General features: G+C 36.4%; 1 protein-coding gene across 2 annotated transcripts in view; it reads right to left on the reverse strand.

Moving 5' to 3' along the window:
• The window catches only part of ZDHHC2 (zDHHC palmitoyltransferase 2), a 54,265-nt gene that overhangs the window by 20,804 nt on the left and 15,307 nt on the right, over nt 1-18,154 (reverse strand). For both annotated transcript variants that reach the window (XR_011919969.1, XM_072406189.1), the window contains exons 2-7: nt 17,870-17,896; nt 12,667-12,761; nt 6,298-6,418; nt 5,243-5,312; nt 3,726-3,758; nt 966-1,086 (exon numbers count right to left, since the gene is read on the reverse strand). Coding sequence is in view for 1 of the 2 variants with exons in the window: in XM_072406189.1 (XP_072262290.1) it covers nt 966-1,086; nt 3,726-3,758; nt 5,243-5,312; nt 6,298-6,418; nt 12,667-12,761; nt 17,870-17,896 (467 nt within the window). In the remaining variant the exon portion in view is untranslated. The remainder of the gene's footprint in view (nt 1-965; nt 1,087-3,725; nt 3,759-5,242; nt 5,313-6,297; nt 6,419-12,666; nt 12,762-17,869; nt 17,897-18,154) is intronic.

An 18,154-nucleotide genomic window follows, 5' to 3' on the forward strand; every position in this document is an offset into this window, starting at 1 on the left:
ATGTTGAAGAATAATTGCTATGGGACAACAGCTTAAATTTAAAGTACACCTGCCAGAATGCAAATATGCTTAACTGATTCTTAGACTATAATGAAGGCAGCTAGATTTAATTTCATGTCTTTAAGCACCTAAAACTCCAGGCTCCTTCACACCAAAAGACACCCAAATATAAAACTTCTAATATGTTCTATAGACGTGGAGAGATGGTCTGCTGCCTCCTGTATCTCCGTGTTGGCAAAAGATAATGACAGATAATATTACAGGTAACAGGTGAATAAAGCGTGGCCTGGAAGCAGGCAATCTATAGCCGTCTCTAGAATGTCTTACAATTTGCATACTTTAGCTTCCTTGGTTTTGGGACTCCTAGGGTGTTCCTGGTATAAAATTGGTTTTGAATTTATTTTATAGTAACGGGTGATTTCAAACATTTTCATAGTTAAAGGCCATTAGTATCTTGACATTTCATACTTGCTTTTAAACATAGATGATGTTGGTGGATACAACCAAAGCATAGTTCTCCAGCTGTGATCTTGTATCTCTTGGAAATCACAATAATGTGTAATGTTGACCCTTTGTCTGTAATACTAACCTGGGAGGAATGTGCAAATCGGGAAAGTCAACAGTCTATATCTAAATAAACTAAATAATTTAGCTCTACACTACTGTTTCAGTAACTCAGAGTATTGAAACCAGGGGAACGGTTTTTTTTGTCATGTAACTAGTATATTCCAAGGGGAAGTTTTTATCCCTGACAAGTCTCTGCCTTTTCTGAAGAACCAAAGATAACGGCCTGTTAATAATATAGTGCTACAATTACTCTGTCTGCCAATACTTGGAACATGTAAAGGTCTCCTTATGGTAATTTTTTGTAGAGAACTATGGTGGATCAATGTTTGTGGGCTGTATGATCACAAAGTAGTGGATTAGGGAAAATGCAAACTACAGTAGACATGAAAATAACTTACCGTCCAAAACTTGATAAAATACTGAAGATCTGTGGCAACAATAAATAGGCAATACAGCAGAGAATAGGCCAAGAAGAGCAGGAAAAACTTATAGTTTGAGAATCCAACACAGTTGTTCACCCTACAATAATAAACAAGCACAAATCAGGTTATGGAGCAATGGTAGAGCCATTATGAGAGCTAGGCATCATGTACAAAACATTTTGTTGCAGAGGGATTTCACTTAGAAGACTAACAAGTGGAATGATGAAGATTGTTTTAAAGGGCAATATGGGTTTATCCTTCAGCTTGATTTATCTTTTATTATGATTTTATCAACTCTACATCTAAGAAAAATATTTTTTTCTGCTTCCATGGTTCTTAATTATGAAGTCAATTATTTATTACATTCTAGCTCAAATGTATGTAAATACGCATTTGTCTGAAAGAAAAAAATCAGTCTGATGTCTAAAAGCTTCAAGCCTTACAACATTCAGTACTTTAGACCATTAATATTATGTATGAAGTATTTTAAACGTACTAAGTACTAAACCTTGTTTCCATATCTCATTCACATCTGTTGTTCAGGAATGCCATTGCTGGTATAAATTTTAAACTGATGCAGCAAATTAGCACATGAAATGCATTAACTGTTGTCCCTGGGCATCATGTCCACATTAAATAAGCCTGAACTTACCTGATTTGGTCCCAAACTCTGCCTTGGTAGGCACTAAGCCTTTCTGTGTAATTCAACAATCTAATATTAGAGCTCAGTTGCTGGACTTTTTAAAAGTGAGGCTTAGGGCTGGTTGGATTGTCGTTTGGATAATTAAAAAAGGTTTTACGTTTGGTATAATAACTCTGTTCTGTTTTTTTTTGCACTTTATTGTTGTTTATTGTTCCATAACCTCTCCTTTTTTCTGTATTTCTGTGGAAAATTTTCAATAAAATACAAAAAAAAAAAAGTTTTACCTGCACTCCTTTCTCATTGTTGCTTTATAGATTATTATTCATTTGACAAGTTTATATAAAAATTAACGTTGCACATAGAATCATGAAATGCAGTTCTTCATCCTAGTTTCAAGAAACCATTGCTCAGAAGTCATTATTTAAATTTCCCACACTTGATGGAATTTGCTTGGAGATGGGCAGTGATTTGTCCCAGAGAATGCCAAGAATTGTGCAGTGCAACAGGCTATGCTGATGCAGATGCTCAGCAGTAAGACTTGGTGGCAAAAGCTGGCAGACATGTAAATCATGTTTCTTGCACCAGTTGGAGCCAAATGAAGTATATTCCCAAAGCACTTATATTACTAGGTGTTTTCTAGAAATAGATATACACATGACAACAACATCCAAGGCTTAGGTCAGGGCTGTAATATTCCAGACTTTTGTTATGGGTAACAAGGCTACAGGTTTGAAGGGCTGGAGGCTGGGGACATTGAGCAGCAGAATGTGGAGGTGTTGGGTATAGGTCCCTAGCAAATGACAGCAGATAGGTTGATGAATATAACTTCCAGATGTATTATGCTACTGCAATGGGATTTATATTTTGCTCTGTAACACTTCCAGATTTTTTCCATCAGAAGATCATACTGCAAAACAGTGGCCTAATGCCAACACTATGGACTGTGGCAGAACTATACCCAGAAGATACCATGCAGAATCAAAACCTACAAGGCTAAATCCAAAACCTAGCAAGATCCAAAGAACAAAAAGGATTATATAACTAAATCTGGAAAGGTTCCCTGTTACTGCCTCTCTGATTATATATTATACTTGGCCATAATTATTATGTATGTGGTCCCTCAAATTAGTATAGCAAGTTGTCTCAGTTTCTATGTGCCTGGCTTCAATTCAAACACATTATTTTCCTCATGATGATTCACATGATAGAACTTGGACAGGGAGAACCAAACAAACAGCATGGTGTCTTCATCTCATATTGGAGAAAGCATAAAACCTGTTTGAATCCATACTGATTTGATCAAAGTCTCTGTAGATTTTGTATGCAGAGAGGGTCCTTGTTATCTATGCATTTCACTCAAACTTTATTGCGAGTTCACATTTTTTTCTGCAAGTTATTCATAAAAAAGAATTCAGAAGAGTCAGACAGTACAGCTAGAATCTATATATGAGAATTGGAAAGAGTCCCCATCATACACAGCAACAAGTCAGATACTTACTTTTATTTCTAAGCCAGCATTAAAAAAATAGAATTAACCTGGTTGTTTAATATGAATGACACATTTGTATGCATCCAGATCTGAAATAATGATCCTGATTATGCTGAGTGACAAAAATGTGTAAATCACAAAAGAATGCTGAATCATGAATATTTTAGCAGGTAAAACAATTGAAATAAATGTGTTTAAACTGTGTACTCAGCTTTTGGCTGCCGTTTACGTTAACATTTTATGTATGAGCACTTTCTGCAAATAAGGTCACTGACACGGTTAATATTATTATCATTTTAAATGATCACAATGACGTTTCACAAAAATAAGCCAAGATATCCAACTTTAAAGCAGTGACACATTCAGTCTGGTATGTCAGATATAGATAATTTTATGCACAGCGAAACACTGAAAGCTTTTTCCAAGTCCCATTCTATTTCACCATGACAGAAAGCAGAAAGAATTTTACCTAAGAGAAGCAAACTTCATATAAAATATTTGCACCTCTTGTATGGTATGGTATGTGATGACTTTAAAATACTCCCAGTGCTTAGAGGTGTCCTCAATTAAGTATTATCAGTAAATATTTTGTGGTGGTACATACCAAGGGCAGTGGTGATCCATCTTCAATATACACCTAAAATGATAAAAAGAACACAGGTTAAATGTGAAATCCCTCTTTGGGGACAGTTAACATACAAGGATAATGGTTTATAATATTGATCCTTTAATAACATTTGACCAGTAGATATGACCATATAATTGTAATTTAGTAAAACTCAGGCAAAAGCCACTCTGCAAGCTGACTGCTAAGGTGCTATGGGTAACCACAGTCTAGGTCAGGGCTAACGCCAATCCTCAAGTGCCATGGATAGGCCAGGATATTCATGTAAACAATCATTTACAGTAAACCAACCCTTACTCAATTTACTGCTATCTGTAAGAGAAATATAACTATTAATGAGTGCGGATCCTGCTCATGAGGAAAAGAATTAGTGATGATCCAACCAACAGACAGACCATATTGCTGCACAATGTTTTCAGCCCATGTAAATGTATGTCTATTATTGGTCACAATTCAATAAAAACTGAGCTCAAGCTGCCTACCGATTACCATGGAGAAAAACATAGCCAAAAGAAAAGCCTAAGTTAAAGTTAAAGTAAAAATAAACCTAAAAATTAAAAAAAAAACTAAACTGTAAGACAGGTTTTTTTTATTATAGAAGGGACAGGCTATGTCTCTTTTGCAACAAAACAAACTTACCTACCTGTTCATTTTTTTTAATATAAACTCAATTCTCCATGCTCCAGCACCAGCAAATTTATCAGGTCCTCTAAAGGTTAGGGATCTGACCATCTTGATTGGCCTGGCCAGAATAACATGGGCACAGGAGCTCATTCATTTCTGGTAGCCAGCTATGCCAGGATTGTATACTGGGCTGGGCATGCACAGCTTAGTGTACATTAAAGAAACAATTGTGATCAGGCAGGTAAGTGTATCTGCAGAAGGGACATGTTCCATGTTCCACCCCTTCTGCAAAGAACCAGCCAGCTCACATTTTTTTATATTTAGGTTTAGTTCCACTTACAGTAACTTGCACTATAAATTTCTAAATCTCGTACAAACGATTATCTTTTTACAAAGAAGTCTAGTAGGCAAGAGGGGTGTTGCAGAGTGGATTACTAGGCCCCTTTAAAGGACAAATTAGATCCTCCTACACAGTACATGGCTAGCCAGCATCAGTGTACTCCCTATAAAGACTAAATAATCAGTTATTTTTGTGTTATTCACCAACATATTTCTTCTCTTTTATCCCGAAGTACCTCTCAAATAATTCAGAAACAGTCATCTGGGTCATTTTAAGCGCCCTTCAGCTTGTGCCAGGTATAAACGTCTTCCCCTCCACAACCCAATTATTTACTGTGGCTAATTATGGTACGCTGGCCTCTATTCAATTCAAGATAATCAACGTCAGCATAGGCCAGTGCTGTCAATAAGCCTACCAGCTGAAACAAGAACATCATTTAGAACAGCAGACATTGACAGCACCGAGAGCTCTGCCACCAGTCTCTTCAGCTTCTAATCTTGTACAAATGATCACAGGAAAAACGGGTTCATACTTATCACAAACAGAGCAGTGATGACAGCGGTCAGGCTTCACAAGCTGGCATCTGTCACAGTATCTGATAGCTGCAGAAAAAAGAGTTGGGAGTTTATTGTTCATGTTGGCAGTAAATTCAGCCTAACGATTAATAAGTTTAAACGAGACACCATCATTGTCTAGGTTCTTATTATATTCCTTGTCTTTGTTCTCTAAAAAGTGTTACCAATGTTTTATTGCAGAAGGCTCTTCAGTAACAAGGATGAGAGGTTAGGAATTACAGCATATTACCAGTTGGATTCTGCGATCCAACAGCTTTTTAAAGTCATAAAATGCTTAAAGCAGCATGTCCCTGTAAAAAAAAGCCTACAATAGAAACTGTACTAATGGTGGCTTAGGGCTCTTGTACATGAGCATTGTTTTCATGTATTTGTCGTGATGAAGCTGTGTTTGACCTGCTTTGTATTTCTCCTCCATGTCCTATTGAGGTGTGTTTGCAATGAAGGACAAGCAGCCCAAAAAAAGGCATTTCAGCATTAAAGTGTTTTTTTCTGCATCAAACATTCCTTTATCCTGCTGTATGTATCTAAAAAAAACCTCATAGAAATTGCCAACATAATATTAGTGGATATTTCTATTCTCCATCTGTGTCATTGTACTAATTGTGTATGCAGGCTTGTCATCTGCAACACCAATATATTGTATAGAGCTGCATAATATCTTGAGGCTAAATATTTATATTATTATATTATTCTTTGGACTTTTGAAAGAATACATGGTTTCTAAGTACTATAGCCATAAAAATATAAGAAGTGAGTCCAATAATAAGGTTATACAATAATGTTATACAGTATGTATAAAGAATATTCAACTTATAAATCCAGCAGTGCTATATCCCACTACTTTTTAAGTTTCTCTGACATTGCATTGCATTGTATTGCTTATAGCCGTGTTCAGCTAAATTCAGTTTTTAGTGGTTCCAACAGTGCTGAATCAACTTTGACCCATCTCTTTTTTATAGGAATGTCTGAATTGAGGTAATGCAGATTCAGGAAAATGAAAAATAATATATACCCCCTGACATTGTCCTGGTGTAGACTGGAAGGTCCTTGGCTAGTCTTCTGAGAACATCTTGCTGGGTTTCTCCTCTGGGTTCTCGTTCTATGAGCTCTTTGTCAGCATATGACAGGTGAAACTAAAATACAGTCATGAAAAATATATGTAAAAATCCAGAATTTAAAGATACACACACTTTTTAAAGGCAATCTGTGCTTTCACTATGAACTCACATGGTGACTATATGCAAGAATATCAAAATACTAACCACAAATTTAGTTACCATATTTAAATACAAGTAGCTTTGCTAAAATGACATTAAATTAAAATTCTTTCAAATGGGGGTCTAGAAAACAATTGCACATGGAACATTATCCACCACAGGATGTGTGTTGAAGATCAGATTCACTGATTTATACATAAACCCTATAGGAAGGAACACAAAATGCACTAAACACAGCTTCTGAGGGATTTTAAAGACCAGGACATTTACCTTTTGAGAGTGTATACTTTTTACTGGACTACTGCAGCCTCACAGAAGCAACAGTCCAAGAGCATTTAGCCGAATGTTTTCAGTGAACTGATCCACATCCATTCCTCTATATGTTGAGCATATCAAATAGTTTCCTTGGTTCTGAGGACATCTTTAGCCATGGGGACTGTTGTAGAATCTGGACAAAGTGTCAGTATTATGTCCCTTGAAAGAGCCAATTACTTGTAAACTCCAGTGAACTTATCGAATTTATCAATGATATTTAATTTGTACCTTGGAGTACTATTGATATCTTTATTTTTGGAATTAATTGCTATTCTCCACAAATCAAGCTAAAGATATAAGGTGGTTGCTTAGAAACAAGAGAACGCTTAGAACTCTTGTAGGTCAGATGCCTAGAGACTGACATTCAACAACTCCGCTCCATCACCACACTTATTTATATAAGCAGAAGGTCAGATTTCATCCCTTGGCACTAAAGGCGATTTCCATCAGCATCAAGATGATTATATGAATCCATACACAACAAACATGTGTTAAATGCATTTCATTCACTTAATATGTGGAGAACTTTGGCCCACATATAGTAAATCACTCTGGTAATTTGTTTAATGCAGTATGGCACATGGCTGACAATATTAGTCTTCCCTTTGGCAGATACACACAGCAGAAAGTGAAGATTTGGATGCTCAGCGGTTTCTGTTTCTGGCATCTGATTTCCATTTAGCAGGCAAAGTAAATATTTAATGCTGCATGAGCATCGCTCCACATCTATTTAATTCAAGAAGAGAAAGCTAGAATCAAACTACAACCTGCAACACTTTTGACATGATTCAGTTTGTAAGGTACACATAATATTCTATGGTATTTATTCAATATAAGACAACAATGCTAGAAGGCTGGAAAACAATGTACAGTTCTCTGTAGTTCTAAATGTAAAGTTACAACAAGAGGATTCACTGATGCACAAAACAGCCGAATCAATGTTCCTTAGGACTACTTGGTGTGGTGTATTATCGTTTAAATCTTTAGTATTATGCACTTCATGAAGCCAATTTACTGTAGATGTGTTGGGGCACTATACTAAATGAATGGCACAACAACATACATACCAGACATACCAGTGGTAGGTTTTAAATTAATTCTCACATGGGTTCTTGGTTTTGTGAATGGGATACTCATTTTTTGACAGTATAGTTAAAGGTTTGAAGCTTCCAAAAAAGTTGCATTTTTTTTCACCTCCTTGTGATTTACCCAGATACAACCCTGATACACAAACAGTATTACAAAGAATTATTACGGCAGGCTTAGAACTTCTGTCAATCTTTTAGTCCTGGTCTACATCAGGGGTGCTCAACAGGTAGATCGCAGAGGCAACGTGAGTAGATCGCGGAGCCCTGCCTTTCAAAATTAACTCTACCGCGCACAGGAGACATTAAGTCCAAGTTTTAATTGTTGTTAGATCATTTTGACTTGATCATTTTAAAAGTAGCTTGCAAGCCAAAAAAGTGTGGGCACCCCTGCTCTACATGGATTGTTTACCTGGCGTATAATCTGCCTAAATGCCCATGTTTGAAATTCCTATTCATTTCAATGGTCTAGTCCACACCAGAGCATTCTCTTGATGGGCTGTAAAAAACAACACATCCAACAGGTTTGAAAAGAAGTTAAAACACCCATAAACACCTCCCAAATGCTCGTTTTTGGACAATTGGACGTTTTTGGAATGTTTAAGGCCTTTTTATACTCCTCTTTGCCAACATATCCTGGTTGAAAATATCTTTATAGATGCTAAACAGTTCATAAAAAAGCTTTATGGGCTTTTATAAGTGTTTAATTTTTAAGTGCAGGTTTAGCCTTACTGCTTTGGATATCATTTTGTCAGGGGATGGCTCCTCGGCGGAGATAAATATGAATAGCACTTGAATACTAAGATTTAGAATACAATCTGGTCAGGGAAAGCAAGTCCCAGATATATTCTGACCAGCCCAATTAAAAAATAAGCAGATGTGACACAATCACTCCAAGATAAGCACTCTTCTGCATAAGTAGGCTCAAATTTTTTATTAGGTCAGTTTAATAAACACCTTGGAGACAAGTGGAATGCATACAGTATAATCATTAGCATGTATAAACCATTTTAAAGTAACATATTTAATCTTACCCAAGACTGTAAAGATGCATGAGCATCTAATATTATTGAGAAGCTCATAGTTTCAACATTCTGTATGAATAGGTCAGTTCACAGATATACAGGTATTTGCTCCTATACATACTGTGTCTTTGGCTGCCAATACCAGTTGTCCAGAGTTCAAATAAGGTGTCTTTTGTAGAGAACAGATAATGAGCAGTTTCCAGGATAAAACAAAAAGAACTCCAATGCTCCAGTGCCATATTTACATTGGTGATAGGAACATTTTGAAGGGAAATGTATTATATGATAAAAACAAAAAAACACAAATAAAAAAACTCTTACAACTTTTGAATTAAATATGAAAAGCACAAGCAGAAGGGAAGCAAAACGCTTTGTGAATAAATAGTAATTCAATAAACTCAAATGAAAAAAAATCGTCCTTTCAAATACAATTAGTTGTACAAGTTTTTTTTTTCTCCTTAAAACATGTCTCCGGCAATGTCCTCCACTCAGTGCATCCCTGCATTTAATGGGCATTGTTAATGGGCATTAATGGGCCCATTATTAAACTGCATATATGCAGGATCACATTAAACAGTAAATGTGCACTTCTGCATTCTGCTGGTCCTTTGTTGGGATGAACATGGAATGAGTAGTACAGTGAATGAGTGGGATACATGCTAATGTTTGGGATATTTCTGCTGGCACCACTTTGGGGTGCATTCTCCTTAGAACCCTGAAAAGCGGGAAGCAAGGGGAGACTGACTGCTTTCCAAGCAGGTTTCCTTATGAATGGGAGTTTGGAAATATAAAATTATCTATTGCAAGGAAAGTGCAGAGTAAGTGCTTGGGCTTGTATCACCGTTTTGTTTACAATGATACAATTTTACATTTATGATAAAATCTACATTTTTATTAAACCTTTATATAAATGCAGTTGATGTAAGTACAGCACCACTTATATTAGGATGGGCAAGCACACCACTAGGAGCCAAACAGGTGTGCTGCATACAAATGCGCTGCCAAGGAAAATTCTGATAGGAGGAGAGATTAGATATAACGGATTGTGGCTGATTTACTAATAGAATTGAGTAGTTCACTTTCCTTGCAATGGTTAATTCACTTAGCTGAATGTAATGATGTAGGTGAATGTATTGATAGTTCACTTTATAAAGAATACCCAATCACATGCAAAAAAATCTAGCAAGGCAGGATATTTCTTTGCAGATTATTGGAATGTTAAAGTCTCATGTACTAAGCTAAATTAAAAATTCCTTGGAAGGGGATATCTTACTTTGCGATGTGAACAGTCTATATTCCTTTAATAAATTTATCCCAGAGTCTATTCAGAAGGCTAGGGGTTAGGTGATGGATCCGTTTTAATTCCTAATGGTAACAGAGGAGTAGTGATAGAAGGATAAAACATGTAGCAGAGTAAAGGCATAATGATATGCATTTATATGATGCATTGGGGTATTTTATATCTTATCATTCATCCCTATGTAAGCTGTGCAACAGGCAGCAAGCAAGATGTTTGAAAAATGCAACAAAATGTAAAACTGTTAAAACTGGTCCTAATTTAGGTGACAGACTCCTATGCCTTAGAACAAGAGATGAAAGCTGCCACATTCATGGTGGTTAAGGTACCAAACTGTTTATTTGGGGGAAAAATTATTTTGTTCAGGCTTTTGTCTAATAACAATATTTGTATAATTTTAGCTGGAGAAATTCTGCGGCATAATACTGGTCACAGCTATGACCTCTGTAGAGAAGAAAAATATTCAATCACCAAAATGTAATAATTCATATTCATCTCCTCTGAATGTCATTAGTGTTTTAGGCTAACTTATAAATAGCCACTTCTGTCAATTTTGTGCTGTGACACATAAAAATAGATATCAAATGGATGGCACATAGTTTGTTATTTACCAATGAAACAGCTGAGCAATCTTTTTTTGCTACATGAAAGGGAACAAATATTGAATAAATTGCCTCTGGAAAGGAGAGCTTACACAGAGCACACAGAGAGGGGGGAGTTCAGTGTTTATACAAACAATGCCAGCTACAGAATATCTTCTACATCAGAGAAGCCAATTCTTAGCTGTGCAGTACAAATTTCCTGCATTAATCAAACGCCATGACAACAATACAAAGTGTGGAAGCATATATTTGTTAATTAGTACAGTTTGGTCCCAACAACACAAGCATTTTTCTGAGAATGTCACAGAGAATTTAAATGTGCTTTTTTATTTGTTATCAAAGAACAATATAGCTTTTTTAACATGGTAAAATATATGTTTAATAAAGAAACAGAAAAAAAATGCTTTAAAGCTATGGCTAAGAAATCTGTAAAGACAGCATCGTGTCTGATATGGATTTTCCCTTTTATAGCACCTTATTAGCAACTACCCCAGCTGAGTCTTGTCAAATCTACACGCCTTGCACTCAGTCTCTGTAGAGGCCACCATGTTGGTAGAGGCAGGTCTTTGCTTCCTCATATCGGATTCCCCAGCAAGCAGAACAGTGAGCAGTACAGGACAGTCACCATATCGCCTAAGACTAGAAGTTGGAGGAAGCAGAGCCAAAGATTTACACTGTAGATGTAAAGCTATGAGGCTGTGTGCATAGAAATGGCTAGGCACCTTTACATACCAGGAAATGCAATACTATTTGACAGGAGGAATTATAGAAAAAAAGCTAAATTTTAAGTTTAGGGTAGGCACAAATAACTCCTCTAGATAATTACTCTTTTTAGGTCCTTTTCACATTATTCCGGCAACTCTCTAGTAAACCTAGTGAGTTACTGAAAGTAGTATGACATCAATAAAGTAAATCAAATTGTGATTCCAGGTTATTGATTAGAAGGTCAGGGTGACATTCTAGTAGCCCACACCCTTAGAAAACTAAGCCAGCAATTGCAACTCCCATATGAAGCTGCATATTTCTAAATGATTTGATTCACTTTGTGTTGGGGCAAGAAGAGTAAGTGCAGTAAGTGCTGGGCTTGTGCAAGAATGTAATTATTCAATCTAAAATTTTTAAAACTGTGTGGTTCTATTGAAAGATTTATATTTACATATTTATTTCACTTTGAATGCCTCAACAACATCTGATAGTTTGGTGGAATGTCAAGGTCAGGGGTTACTTGACGTGTGATATTTACTACTACTGTCTAATCTCATAATAAAAATACTTACATAACATTCTCATATAATAATGCCCCATATTTATGAGCAATGTAGAACCAATAGGGCATATGTCAGCATTACCAAACCACTTTTTTTGTTTTGAACCAATAGCTTTTTTTTTGCTGGCAGTAAACAAAAAATTGCTATTATTGAGATCCCAGGATATGTAGCCTAGAAAAAAAATAGAAATTTTGCAAAACTTATAGTCCACTTCCTGCTACACAGAAAATATTCTTTTTGTGTGTTACATTGTTACTTACAGGTCAACTGTTTGACATAAGGCAAGGTAAACATAAATGAATTAAAAACTGAGTTTAAGGTGGGGGTGGTGTCCAGTGTAAAAAGGAGTGATATGGGATAGGATTCTGTCGAGTTAAACTTGATGAATACTGCTCCAAGAAGACAGGTTCTAGATATTCCTTCCACCCTTTTAAATTAATTATGGCCACTAGGGTTATGTACACAGTATCATTTAGTTGAAAACAAAATACACAAATGATAAATATTACACATAACAAGTATTATAAAAAATACATGATGGAACGCTCTATAACCACACAAGATAAATTTACCTCTTTGGAAGGATTCATTGGCAATGTGAAGATTGTCTTCCAGTAGGACCAGACAAACAGAAGAATAAAGAAGTGATAGGCTATCAGGCACAAAACTGTAAAAACAAAAAGAATGATATTACAAATCTACCTTTACACCCTTGTCATGGTGTCTTACATCTGTCTATGTGAAGAAAATTAATTCTGGTACTGGAAGTGATGCAAAGCAGTGTATGTGCTGCAAGTTGTGCAAGTCTTGAAAAGACTTATACCCCCAAAAAATTATCTTAAAAATTCAATGAATTATGCAATCACCATGGCGGATTTACAGGTTAGGGACACTATTAAAATACTCGCTGGTCACAGTATCATCCCAAATTCTAACACACTTTTGGTATGATCCATAATAATGGGGTGAATCAATCAGACAAAGCACAAAGCAGGGGTAGGAAAAATTATTCCCAGATTTAAGGCAAAAAATATTTCTGCTCTATCTTTAGCTCTGATTCTCACTACTTAGGGGTCGAATTTTCACAAGGGAAAGGTATACTGTTCTATAAAAATAAAAACTTTTTGGGTTGCACACAGTTACTTCTTCCTCTTAAAGGGACCAGGGCTGGTGATTACAGTATGTTCCTGGTATTGCAATAGGCAAATGCTAGGCACTGCATGAATGGCTAAAGTTAAAGGAATAAAGCTCTGAGCAAGGTCAGGCAGTTCTAACAGAAGAAAGAGAATGATTGAGGAATAAAGGAAGAAAACTTCTTTATTTATTTATTTTATTCCTTAAGCATTAAATGAACACTTTAGGACAGGCACAGATATTTATTTTATGTACATACATTTACAAGTTTGCAACAAAAGGAAAAAAGCATATTTATTAAACTGATTACATTCACCGTGTAGCTCTGCTCTTGGGATTCCACCATTATTCTATCTCACTGACTGAATAGATAACCTCATTGACTTTGTGCTGCATTTATAATGTATACAATGTTTTTGGGTTGCTAGTAATTCATAATCTGCACTCTCATATAAATAATCTTTGCTTTTCCCTACATTAGAACAAATAATCTGTTGCAAATCTGATAACATACTGCACATTTACAACCAATGTAACAAGCTTTTGAGCTTGAGCAAGTTTGGACAAACCTATGAATCCTGACAAGTTTACATAACCGATTACATTAGTAATACACAATAAAGTCACATAGTATAAACATCAAACCCAAGGAACATTATGTTTAGTTTTTTGAATTGTTGGTATTTAATTTAGAAATACAAAATATGTCAGAATATGTACAGCAATTTTATATAAAGCTGAAATTCATTCCTAAAATGTTTTGCTTCCTTGGTTTATCACTCCTTCTTATCAACATGTTAATATAAATAAAACAAAACCAGGTTTAATTATTACACTTGTTAGACACAGTGGCTGTGTAATGTTCACATGTAATGCTCCATGACTTAATGAACTGAAAACCAATATGTATAAGGGTGGGACCAGTGGCATTATAGCTGTGGCGAGAGGGTCTATATTAAACTTGCTTTACCATTTTAACATAGGTGATGCCTTAAAATAACGTTTGGGTCTTAGGGAAGCAGTTCTATAAATATGATATTCACAAAATATACTGGATTAGTGTGGTAGTCATTGGGAAGAATGCCTCCCTTATAGATAGCCAAAAAGATTATTAGTGTCATTTAAACTGATGTGAGAGGCACAAATTGCTCATTGCTTCCATTGGACCACTGGTCTAGCTGATATTGGATGACGTCCAACCAGGAAATAAGACAATAGTCTATCTGACTTTTTGCCGCTTTTAATGCACATGGTGAGAAGCTGAGTGTGTGAATTGAGTGGGAAATATCAGTACAGGAAATATCCGTACAGGAAAGAACTGTGCAAGGTAGGACTGGAGTTCACCTATAAACATATTACTCTTGACTGTGCATTAGATGTATTATTTTAAAAATGCAGGCCTGTTTTAAAGTGACTCTACTGGGATAAACAAATAAGGCAAGAGCTTCACAGAGGGCACCATAAGTCCCCAACCAAACTTAGATGTTCTGAAAGTCATAACCTGCACATGGTTAAGCAAGTTCTGTTCAGTGGGATACATGGGAAAATGGTGGGAGAGTTGTGAAAAATTCCGGGGCTCCCACCCCCGCAAGCTGTGCAGGAAGCTGGAATACTGTGCTTTTGTGAGCTCCACTTCCTGCTTGCCCAAGGCATTTCGTCTAAAGTTGACCCCAGCATAAGTACTGAGTATTTCTTAAAGTGATAGAGAAAGCACAAAGATATGGAATGGTACATTTATGCCAAACTCAAGGCTCTGTGCCCTCCGCCCTTCCCAAAAACCTATATCAGATGTCTATTGGCTGGTCATGTGATGCAGTGGGTCCACTTCCAATGAAGTCTTCTCCTGGCAGAGAAGTCTTGGATGATGCAGAGTGCAGTGCTAACATGACAGCATTGCTCCATCCATGTCCTTAGGGTTTACTGACAGTGGGTTTTATTTACCTCTAAAGATCAAGGACATTGTAAAAACCCATTGATATAACAATTCATGGTAAAATTAAGGGTAGGTATAGGAAGTATTGCAGGAAACGAGCCCTTGTTTGAAGGATAACCAGCACCATCTTGCCTTTTCCCCACAGCTAAACTCTACATGGCCTACTCTACTATTTGTATACCTCCTCTTAAATGCTAGCCTAAAGCTTGCATCAGGGCTGAGGGCTCTTGATAGGATTATAAAGGCAGGGTGCTGTGATGTTTTTAGGAAGCTATGTACAACACCCTAAAGGTGCCCACCCCACAACTGTACAGAGAAGAATCACTGGCTGCAAAATAATTGCCGTAATATGCCATTGAAACAGAAATGTTTTATTTAGAAGGTAAAAAGTGCATGTTGACAGCAGGCTGGGGAAGAGAAACTGGTGAGGGCAAATATAAGCAGATTAAACCTCAATTTTAAGATGACTGCTGTACATCCTGAGGCTTTTTTTTTTTTTTTGTGCAGCCCATGGCATACTTGTTGACATGTACTTTTCATAAGCTCAGTTGGAATGGTTTGTGACAGGTTTCCTCTACTTTCATCTTGATATCATCACAACAGATAGATCTGGTATTTGAACCAACTGAAGCCAGAAATGTTCATTTTACAGAACATGAACGTATGAGACAGCTGTGTGAAAAGCTTACAATGCTGTGTCCAGACTCACAACAACTCTTCTGTAGGAGCTGCTAATTCCATAACATCTGTTCACAGAGATTACACAGCCGCAATTGGAAACATGCAGAAAGCCAGATCAACTGCACCATCTACTAAGAAAACATTTCAAATAAATTTAAATGGCATATAATGCTTTCAATTACATTATTGGACGATCCATTCATTATTAGCTTTGAGAGTTTTATTTCCTTTTGTGTATTTAGAAAACCCGTGTCTTCTATTTTTAGTGTACAGTTATTGACTTTTAAAAAAAGCCTGCACTGAATGGAGATGTAGGCTTCCATTACTGACCTCTTTCTGAAAAATCAAGTTTTTCTGCCATCGCCTGCTTAAAATGTGATTGCACCTTTGATACATTACATTCTCCTTAGGTATCTGAAGAAGAATGTGATATTTGATTCTAATGTTTATGGCCCGCGTCTGGAAGAATTGCACTACCCCTATTTAATGTACAGCGCTGCGTAATATGTTGGCGCTATATAAATCCTGTTTAATAATAATAATACTTAACTTTCCACCCCCTTTCCCACCACTACATTGACCTAACATAAACCACTTTCCACCTCCACTGGTGCATACGTTACCAGAATTCAGTTTTTGTACCTTTCCTGCCCATTTCTATGCAGTACAAACCTATAGACCCATGGAGTGCTTTCAGAGGAGGTGAACAAAGGTAGTAGAAACATATAGAAGTTTATGAGAACAAAACATTAGTCCACAGTGCATTGGGTCTATGCTGTGGAGAGTGGGTTAGATTAGGTATATTGGGGAATTAGGGTAAAATTTACTGAAAGTGAATTTACTTTGCATTTACTTTATTATTTGAAAGAGGTGGGGGCAGCAGTACATTAGAAGTAAAAACTGCACTTTAAATAATTGTTCTGGAATATTCATCTACAAGCAATTGCAGAATTAAGAAAACATGATTTATATTTTAATCCTAGGTCATTAATTCAGGAAGTATGGAATATTTAGATCAGCAGATCTGCACACTACATCCTGCTCCACAACTGTGGTCCAGCAACTCATCTTCTTTGTTCTTCCCCACCACCACCTCATCTCTATTTGGACTCAGCTGTCCATTGAGGTTCTGTAGGGCTCTTGTCTCCTGTGGGCCAAAAGGCTGCTTGAGCTGGGGAATATTTTTTGATATTGCGGAAGCATAGCCCTGTGTGTACATGCAAAGTGCCTCTCCCTGCACATATCTCCCCTTGTCATAAATATCCATCCTCTATGTCTAACCAGTCCTACTTTGTTGTAGGTAAAATTCTTGTTGACTCAATTTTTTGCTTTGTGACTTCCTTTATCCTTCTACCTCTCTTTACCATCTTTTGAATTATTCTTTGCATGTAAATCTTTTAAAATCGTGTTACACATGGGAACACTACAGGACAAATGCTATCAATGTAGCAGCCCTAAATGCCATTGAGTGCCAACCAAGTCTGAGCTTGATGAAGAACCCACTGTGCAGTAACATATAGCACCAGGCAGTGTTGACATTCTTTTAGATCTAATCAAGCAGTGCAAGATCATCCCCTTTATACTCACCTAATGAAACCATTTGTCAATGTTGACTAGGAGGAGCAGCAGCTCAGAATATGAGCAATGCCAAAATTATAACTTAATTATTACAAGAATGAAAGAAGTGGTTGCAACAATTATGCCGAAATGATATTTGCTTGTGTCTATCTGGCCATCTTTAAATACAGAATGAGCAAATATACTTAAAAGTCACAGTGTGAAGTCTTGTTGCTGAAGTATTAAGAACTGTATTGCAGGTATTGGACAAATCCTAGTGATCACATAAATGTAAAAAAAAAAAAAAAACTGTAGTTTGAGCATAACACTTGGAACCATTCCTATTATAGCAACCAATAATACAGATTACCCTGCTCCTCAATACTGCTATCTGGTTAATAAATACTACCTTCAGTAACAAGCAATGAGATAGATGTGGTTTTTATAGTATAATACATACATAAACTCACCTTTTTCTCCAATGTTATTCATAGACACTGAAAAAAAAAAAAAAACAGGCTCAGAATTTAGTAAACATTCTAAACCAGCACACACGTCTTAGTCATTTAATTTACTTATTTAGTTGTGTGTAACCCAAGATCCTGATACCTAGGTCGCTCTTCACAGAAGAGCAGCAAACCAGCTATCTCAAACTGAAGTTCTGAACTTGATATCTGCTGGCAACACAGTGGTAAACCTGAAAATATACAATATTTTCAGTATTTGTGTCCACAACTGCTCCCACAAAGGCAAGA

Source organism: Pyxicephalus adspersus, chromosome 3 (genome assembly GCF_032062135.1).
Source record: "Pyxicephalus adspersus chromosome 3, UCB_Pads_2.0, whole genome shotgun sequence".
Lineage (NCBI taxonomy): Eukaryota > Metazoa > Chordata > Amphibia > Anura > Pyxicephalidae > Pyxicephalus > Pyxicephalus adspersus.